Source organism: Nicotiana tomentosiformis, chromosome 10 (assembly GCF_000390325.3).
Source record: "Nicotiana tomentosiformis chromosome 10, ASM39032v3, whole genome shotgun sequence".
NCBI lineage: Eukaryota > Viridiplantae > Streptophyta > Magnoliopsida > Solanales > Solanaceae > Nicotiana > Nicotiana tomentosiformis.
This window is the reverse complement of record NC_090821.1, coordinates 71,204,061-71,213,055: the sequence shown is the minus strand read 5'-3', so window position 1 is coordinate 71,213,055 and position 8,995 is coordinate 71,204,061. Positions and strand designations below refer to the sequence as shown.

General features: G+C 33.5%; 1 protein-coding gene across 1 annotated transcript; it reads right to left on the bottom strand.

The window, feature by feature from the left end:
* Positions 1-3,973: 3,973 nt before the first annotated feature.
* LOC104096410 (uncharacterized) lies at positions 3,974-8,476 on the bottom strand. Its single transcript, XM_009602771.4, has 7 exons — positions 8,337-8,476; positions 6,595-6,657; positions 6,349-6,428; positions 5,397-5,505; positions 5,119-5,278; positions 4,764-4,927; positions 3,974-4,668 (listed from the first exon to the last, which is right to left on the bottom strand). The coding sequence occupies exons 1-7, from the start codon at positions 8,337-8,339 to the stop codon at positions 4,339-4,341; spliced, it is 909 nt and encodes a 302-aa protein (XP_009601066.1). The 5' UTR covers positions 8,340-8,476; the 3' UTR covers positions 3,974-4,338.
* Between the last annotated feature and the right edge of the window lie 519 nt (positions 8,477-8,995).

The following is an 8,995-nucleotide window of genomic DNA, read 5'->3' as shown; positions in this document are numbered from 1 at the left end:
TTTGAATTTTAAACACCGATCAAATTTGGTTTGGTTTTGGTTTTAATCAAAAAATAACCGAAAAAACCCGAACCAAACCGACTACAGAAGTAGCTGTTTAAATTTATTATTACAACTATATACAAACCGACTATAGAAGTATGTATTTAAATTTATTATTACACACATATATATATGTATATTTTTATATAAAGTTTCTAAAATTTTATGGTACATATTAGTCGTTTATATTTTTAGTCTAGTTTTTTGCTATTATAATAATCTAATTCTTTGCCTTTACATTCTAGTTTGATTGGTAGTTTTCTTTCGCTAAGTACAAGAATTTATTTCATGTTAAAAATAATCGATTTTTAATTGAGTATTTAAATTATTCATCAGTAGTTGATTTAATTATCATCAATATATCTTGGTAAATGATAGATTTCTCAAAGATCAATTGATTTGATAGTGTTATATTGCAAATGTAGTCTCCGAAATATGTGTTTGGTTGTGTATGTCTCATATTTAAGAAAAAAACTGATAAAAAACCGAAAAGCCGACCAAAACCGAATCGATAAAAAACCGACTTAATTGGTTTGGTTTCAATATTTGAAGAACCGACTTAATTGATTTAATTTTTTATTAGAAAAAAATCGAACCAAATCGAATCATAAACACCATTGGACCTAGGCATCTCATGTTCCTGTTCAGCATGTCCTACACACAGTGTAGTATAGTTTTTGCTTATTACTTAATTCCCCTAAACAAGGACACAAAACTTCATGGACCAAGAAAGGCAAAAAACCTCTTTTTAACTCCACCAACCATTATAAAACACTTTTATTTTAACTTTGTGCCTTTTTCTTCGCACAAAATTTCACCTTCTGACACTTTGGACTCAGAGAAGTATAACAAGAAAAAGTAGTGTACATTCAGTGTGCAACCTGCTTTAAATTCCTTGAAAAGCAATAATTGATAGATAAATTTAAGTTTTATACACAATTGAGGTCGCATACAAAGTAATTACATATAAGTTTATATGATAAGCACTCATTAGTGAAGTAGTAACGCAAGTACAACTAACATGATATAATATGTTAAATTACACTGGTAGTAATTATATCTTTATATTGTCGGTGTATATAGAATAATTCTTGATAGAATTATGAAGCATTTATGTTTTTTCACCAAAATGGATTCTGCTTGGAACAACTATTCAATTCTTAAAGTTGATATTTGGTAGAATACAGAAGCAACACTGCTGCAACATGTTCTATCAAAGGTTAATTGTTACTGCAATTGGGGAAACTCAAGAATCTGTATTATTTGTGTGTATTTGAATATACTATTTAAGATCATCATTTAAGAACGTTTCCATTGTTGTGTCACATATTGTGGTAACGAAATATTGCTGCAAAACGGCTCTTATTCATGTGCTATCTTAAGAAAAATAACTTTCTATTTTTATCGTTTACTATTTCAGACTTGAGTAAAAGTATTATTGAAATATTGCTGGGGCCAGATAATTATCTAGTAACTTTTTGAAAAAATTGTAGAGAAGTCACTGAAGAGTGTAAAATCTTTAGTTGGGAGGATTGTTGGCCTACTTTGTCTATATTGTCGTAATCCTTTGAGCAGTAAAGTGCATTTTTACTTCTCTTTTTACTGTGGGTGAAATGAATGATGAATCGTCCATATATATATATATATATATATGTTATAGATATAGAGATGCACATTACAAGCCTCCTTCGTCGGAGCTCGTCTCTTTCGTCGGAGCTCGTTCGGAGCTCGTCGCACCGAGCTTGCTTAGTGCGATCTATATCTGTTGTGTGATTTACGAGCTATTGCATAGTGAACAGGTTATTCAGTGCGCGCCCGAAAGATAGCGACAATTGATTTTCCTGAGAATTTTTCAAAAAAAAAAAAGTGACTTAACCAATTAATGTGGTCACTACATATTTAGACATCCACAACTGAAAATTGGAAGGTTAAATATCAGAAGCACAAAATATAGATATGGTAACGCACTATGTGAAAGTTCTATACTAGCATGCATTTATATATTTTCAGAGACTAATAGTAGACAAAAAGAGTGTTCCCATATAACGAAAGTGGAGTATGATAGATAACGATGAAGATCGACCATAGCTCAACTAGAAAAGAGGAAAAAAGAACACATGCTCTTTCCTACTTTTCATTACTTCACATAACAATAACATACTCAGCGTATTTTCAAGGGAGGCTAACAAGTTTGGTGGTCTAAAGTCAAACTTTAATAAGGCACCTTATTTTAAAAATAAAAAGAAATATTATATAATTTTATTTGAATTTTTTTCTAGATTTTTCAGAATAAAGATTTTTTTTTTTTTTTTACATAAACCATTTAATCTTTCACGTAACAGTATTGATCTTAAGTAATACAACCTGATTCAAGAAGTTGATAACTTTATATCAGAATAATTTTTTGATGTTTCAATATACCTGTTACAATGATAGAAACCTGAGAAAAAATAAAAAAAAATAAAAACGGAGTTTAAAAGTGTATTACTAATTTTCTGATGATAAATGTAATCTTTCTTTATATAAAATATTTTATTTTTCTACTTTGAAATATTTAGTGGGCGTTTGGACATAAGAATTGTAAAACTCCAAAATAGGGGGAAATTTTTTTTAAAGTGAAAATAGTATTTGAAATTTTTGTGTTTAGACATAAATATAATTTTGGGTTGTTTTTGAAGTTTTGTGAGTGAATTTTGAAAAATATTTTTTTTCAATTTTTAAAATTTTTAAAATTGGAAATTTTATGAACAAACGCTGATTTCGAAAAAAAGTAAATTTTTTTTTGAAAAAAAGGAAAAAATTTCTTATGTCCAAACGAACTCTTAATATTTTTCAGAAAAATTTGGGGCCTTACAAGAAGAGTTATAGTGGGATGGATATGATATTTCCTAAGGAGCGTTTCCCAAATTAATGGACTTTACATAATACAAATTCGAATTACTCAAGGTCCCAAATCAAATATCGGACATCGGATAGGAATTGAAAAAAATATTGGGGCCCCTAAAATTCTGGGGCTTAAAGCCCCCGCTTTAGTGGCTTCACCCTCTAGTCGCCCCTGCGTATTCCCACAGTATGAGGTCTGGGGACGATAATATGTACTCATAACTTATCCTATCTTGTTATAGAGAAATTGTTTCCGAAACTCGCTCGACTCAAGATCATTACTCTCACATGTCATCAATATTTTATTTAACCAACCTTTAAAAATGATTAGGAAATATTTTCTTGTACAAATTGGTAAAACTTTTTGATTAAGTTTTTTATGAAAAAAATGTGAAGTGACACCAAATGAGCCTAGAGTGTTAGAAATTGATTCGTAAAAGGTTGCGTAGTGACTTGGAAGTGTAAGCTACGTGGCTTAGACTTTTGGATAGGCCTTATAATAAGTAGTATAGGGTACTACTAACACTAGCTTGAACATAATAGGCGAATATACAATACAATCATGGAAAAGTAGATTTGTTTTAGAAGAAAGATCTCAAGAAATCCAAAGAAGTATGTAACACGTATAGCAAAGATATTCACGCTTGTCTCCTAATCCTGAAACTGGTCCCTGATTTCACGACCTTCCTTTATCATATTTACTGATAGTGAAGTGAAGAAACGGATAGAAAGGAATATTTTTCATCTTTTCACTACTATCCATTTCATACTTTTCAATCCTAAAAATGCACAACTTTCAATCAGTCAAAACACCAAATAGTTTTACTTAAAGGCATTCAGATACAAGGTCTACTACTGTAGATAGAATCAGCTCAACTTCGTATATTTTTCTGTAAATCGAGCAAAATATGATGCTTGGATCAACAACAACAAACCCTATAGTTTCTCACAAGTGGGATTTGGGGAAGGTAAGATGTACGCAACCTTACCCCTACCAGGAAGGGCAGAGAAACTGTTTCCGATAGACCCTCAACTATAAATATAACGCTTGGATCGCAAATCAAAATTTACTCAAGTACTGAAATCAATTACATTCAAGCGTTTTGGTATGCTGAAAACTAGAACAGGATTTACAACCTTACAGCTGGCTCACCGCGACTTGTTTACACCTCTAGCTTGATGTGATGGATACAAATTCTCTTTTATTCGGATTGACAAATACAAGCACAGTTAGAAGCAGGAGAAACACTGGAAAATCAATAACTCTGTACACGTAAGTCAACTGCCTACCGGACGATTAACAAGGTAGAAACTAACTGTAAGTAAAAAGCAGCAAATTTTAAACTCAACTTAGCCGGGAGGTTAACCAAGAATCTAAAATAATGGCGGCGGAAAGCACTGGGAAGCGTTTTGCTAAATTCTCCTTTGTTTCTTAGATGAAGTAGCAGCTTCAGACCATGATGAGGGCTTAAAACCTCCAACCAGCAACTTTGATGCAGCAGAAGCGTTTATTTTTCTCCTCTTAGATTCTAACTCTGACCGCTTAGAAGAACCAGACGATTCAGAAAAGATTGAACCAGAGTAAATAATGGCTCGTTTATCCCTTCTATTCCTATCAAACTTATGAGCAAATTTAACACTTGCAGCAGTTGCAGCATCCTCTGCAGATGGTGGTAATAACCTAATACCAAGTCCAATTTTCTTCGAAGCAGCCTCTTCTTCAGCAACTCTTTTCTTTTGAGTCTGTACACATGCAAAAGAAGATGATAAGGACTGCAGTGTCAAGGATAAAGGAAAAAAGAATAAAATGCACAAGACCAACATAAACAAAAGCATACCCTAAGCTTGGCGCGAAGAGCCCTGTTCATGGCATAATCATCTGAATGTCTAGTATCAGACACTCGCTGAAGACGAACAAGTAAAGGTTCAGCTTCTTTCTTCTTCTTCAAGTCTTCCTCCTGGTGCTCCAGCCGATAAAAAGGATCCACTAGCTTACTTTTATCTGAAAGAAAAGCAGATCAGTTATTAAAAAACTCCTCAGTACCTAATCACTATAGTGCATCACAATAAAGTACTGTACAAAATTGCAGAGACTTCTATTCACCTGTCAACGCAATAGCTTCTATAAGTGACAATAGCATACTGAAATCAGCATGAAGAAAATGCACTAAACACTTCTTGTATGATGCTTACCTTCATCTACTGGAAGTACTAAGGTTTCAGCATCTTCAGCGTCATAATCTTCGATCTTCTTTCGAGCTCCACTTATAATTACATACTCACAGTTCTTTGGATCCGTTTGAATGACAATTTCATGCTTGCAGCATGCACTTTTCATACTAAAGCTCCATATCTAACACGAGTATAATTACAATTAGCAAACAGAAAACCAAGAGTCATTTGATTTAGCACAGTTGGCTACAAGTGAGAGGATTTTCTATCTCATTTACTGTATCATGACAAAATCATACCTTTGTGGAGTAATAGTTTCCTACTTGCTTTTTCTCAGCATTGAACCTCACACCCTTGGCAATCATCGACTCACATCCTCCACACCAGATATTGAATGGCATCTCGAACCTATAAAGAAGAAGATATTATAGGGTAGTGAATGATGATGCTCATAACAGCAGAGCTGGAAAATAAAGAACGCATGAGAATACTAATCAAGAAAATAATGCATCAGCAAGACAAACACACTATTTTTCCTTCTTTATGTAAATGCATAGATTTCTATCTTCATCATATCCTAATATTGAACTTAGTGAACTAACAATGTTTTCAAGCAGGATACATCAAAAACATTGGGTTCTAAGTATGCATTTTGAATCACCATGCTTGCCAATATCAATTTAGGCATCAGAGGACATCAAGCTGAAGTCACAATGTGTTAAACAATTCCTAACATTTGACTAAGTAATAAAATCATGTTAATAAATTGAACAGGTTTAGCAATTACAAGGCCAAGGTAGCAAGTCAGACTAAGCCTCTCTTTTTTTTTCTTTTTTTTCGATTTAAATAAGTAATATGCAATCAAAGCTTGATGCTTCAAACTCGATCTTTCCAATTCCCAGGTGTGAATATAAATGCTTTTCTGAAAAATGAGTTCAATCTGTGAGATGTTCCCTAAAGTTGAAGTTGACAAGGAGGTAAACCTCAGTTTTTTATTTGGATAAGGCAAAGAAAATTTTAGATATCTGGAAGGTCCATTCGACACCAAGGCAATAGGTATCAGATGCAATGCGACGGTAAACATTACTTTAATTTCTTCTATCCAAATACACATGCAAATTTTCTCCTCATCCAGATTATCTCCTGGCTAAACTGGCTCAAAACATTAAGAACTAATTCTGCCATTATAGTGCTGCTTGGCGTCAGCATCCAAAAGGACAAGTAAAATACAGAATTTTCATAGTTCAGTACCTTATAATTAAAATGCCCTGGTCTATCTTTCTTGCTCTCTCTCGGAGAGCATGTTGACCATTGAATTTGTTCAGTGAACCCTGGAAAGAAACCTGAATTAGTAACTAGAACTCTTTTCTGAATCCAACATTCCACCAGACAGAGGCTTTTGTCTGTAGCTATCTTCTCCTATTATAAGCCCTTCAAAGTAATTTATTCTATTTCTTCTTAAGTATCACCCAAGCAAAAATGTTTATATCTACTTACCTTCTTGGGAGACCATTCTGGAGGATAGTAAAAGTTGTCTGCCCTAGCAGCTGCAAGTGAAGACTGGAACAGAAAAAGAAATGACATCTTAGCACCGACATTTAGAGCGTTAAAAGGAAAACTGACAAATGAAACTCAAGCTGAAAGTTTATTAGGAGATTAGGTGCAGGGTTGCACTGTAAATTATGTTACTGCACCTACGATAAAGCTAGTAAAAGATCAGCCTTTCAAACACTTATTTATCACACAACTGCTGATAAGATCCAAAAGAACAAAAAAAAATACACAGAGCTTACTTATTAATTATAGAGCAATTCACAATATCTAATTGGATGAAAAAAACTGAAAAGGTAAGAAAGGCCAAGTAAAGAGGATAGATACATGTCCGTCCCCCACACAGTTAAGGAAGACAGGAAGGCCAGAGACGCACTCCATATTAGCTTCCTCTACCTCTCAAAAAATCGACCCAAAAATAAAATGAGTAAAACTTTCTCAGACCTCTTACAATCTCTCTCTCACACACACACCAAAAAAAGAGGACAACAACAATAAATAAATCTCTGGAGGGTAAACTGCCAGACAGACCCCTGCCTTTGCCCATGAACCAAACCTATAATTAGGAGGGATCGAAAATTCAGACTATGTCATAGGTTTTGACATATTCACAAAACATATAAGAGCTCATATTCATCTGTGAAGATATTATACTGAAAGATCCCTCTAAACCCCAACAATAACAAACCCACCGTACACATACCTTACCCCTACCTTGAGAAGGTAGAGGGATTGTTTCCTATAGACCCTCGACTCAAGGAAAGACGAAAAAGAAGCAGTAGCAAAAGACCCCTCTAAATCCCATTTCTTAGAATTAAATACTACCTCCTAAACTAATAATAATTTAGAAGATGGAGACAATAATCAAATCAATCAATCGAACAACTAAACACACCTCAATCTCAAACTAGTTGCAGCGAGATATATGAATCCTCTCTATCTATTCAGCTCTATTAGACTCATTAAAAAACTGGATTCCCAGAGGACTCACTATAATTAGACATAACCATCCTCCTTTATCCAGGCTTACGAACAGCTATGCCTTGTGAAACTTACACAACCAGATAGAACCAGATCCAGGATATGAACTTTATGGGTTCGAGTTCGGGATACTACCACAACCTAATTAATTTACTGGATCCGAAGTCAATTATTTCTACTTACTTAATGAACTTTTTTACACATTCAGGGTCTGAGCCAGAAGCTGTACCCATTAGTTAAACTCTACATCCACCTCTGTAGCCAGAGTTGGATACCTTAATCAAATAAAAGCTCAATATTCTTTTCCAAAATGAAAATTGGTTCATCACAATTTTACAAACAATATATCAATAGCCAAATTGAACATAAACTCATCTTCATCATCAAGATATTATGCTTAAATAGATCTACAAAGCGACTTTTTGTAATTAAATTCTCAATATTTAGTAATATATAGCCAAACTGGATTCTAATCATATAACAGCTCAAAAAAGAAATTATGGACATGCCGTACGGTGTGTATTTTACAATATTTACACATAACTGTGAGCAACTCAAAGTCAAAACAATCAAGAAAAAAATAATGAACAAATAATATTGAACACTAATATAAACCCTAGATGTTGGACAAAAATTAAATTAATCAATAAAAAGTCTAAATACTACGAATAAATCGTAATTAACGAAAATTTGTGAGATCAACGTACCATATTTTGATCTTCAAAGCTTCGGTTATTTGATCGGTTTTTGGATCCTCGAGGTTAAGGGAAATTCGCGTTTTGATTGCAGTTTTGGGGTATGTCTGATGGTTTTATATGTACATAAAGCGACACCGTTAAGGGAATGGATTCAGGCGGCAAAAGCCCGTTGTCGGCAGTGCACTTTGATTGATGGGCCTGGACTAAATATAGTGGTTAACACGAGCTAGCCAGCCAGTTTTCGGGTGGGCAATTGAAAAATAGTCATTATTTTACTGAAACTTCTAACATATTATGTTGGAACTCCAGCACACAAAAAATTCCAGCATACTATGCGGGATTATGAAGCTCCTGCATATAAACTTTCAGCATATTATGTTGTAACTTCAACACATTATTAAATTCCAGCACATTATGTCTCATATGTAAAAATTCAAACTACAGCATATTACGCTGAAATATTTTCGGATTTTTAAGGATGTTTTTGTTCAGATTTTATCTTTATATGAAAAAGTTGCTAAATTTCGATTACTTTTGAAACAGTGGCTATTTTTCATTTACCAACTATAAATCTGGCTATTTTTTATTTTTTCCCAATATAGTCCAGCTAAATATTGGGCATAGACAAATATTTATATAAAAATCTCCAAATATAAGTACGACATTCT

Excerpts from the sequence above, each read along its gene's own strand:
- LOC104096410 (XM_009602771.4), bottom strand. Across the intron at positions 6,429-6,594 it reads CAGAATGGTCTCCCAAGAAG|GGTTCACTGAACAAATTCAA; the intron begins GTAAGTAGATAT and ends GTTTCTTTCCAG. Across the intron at positions 4,669-4,763 it reads CTCTTCGCGCCAAGCTTAGG|ACTCAAAAGAAAAGAGTTGC; the intron begins GTATGCTTTTGT and ends GCATGTGTACAG.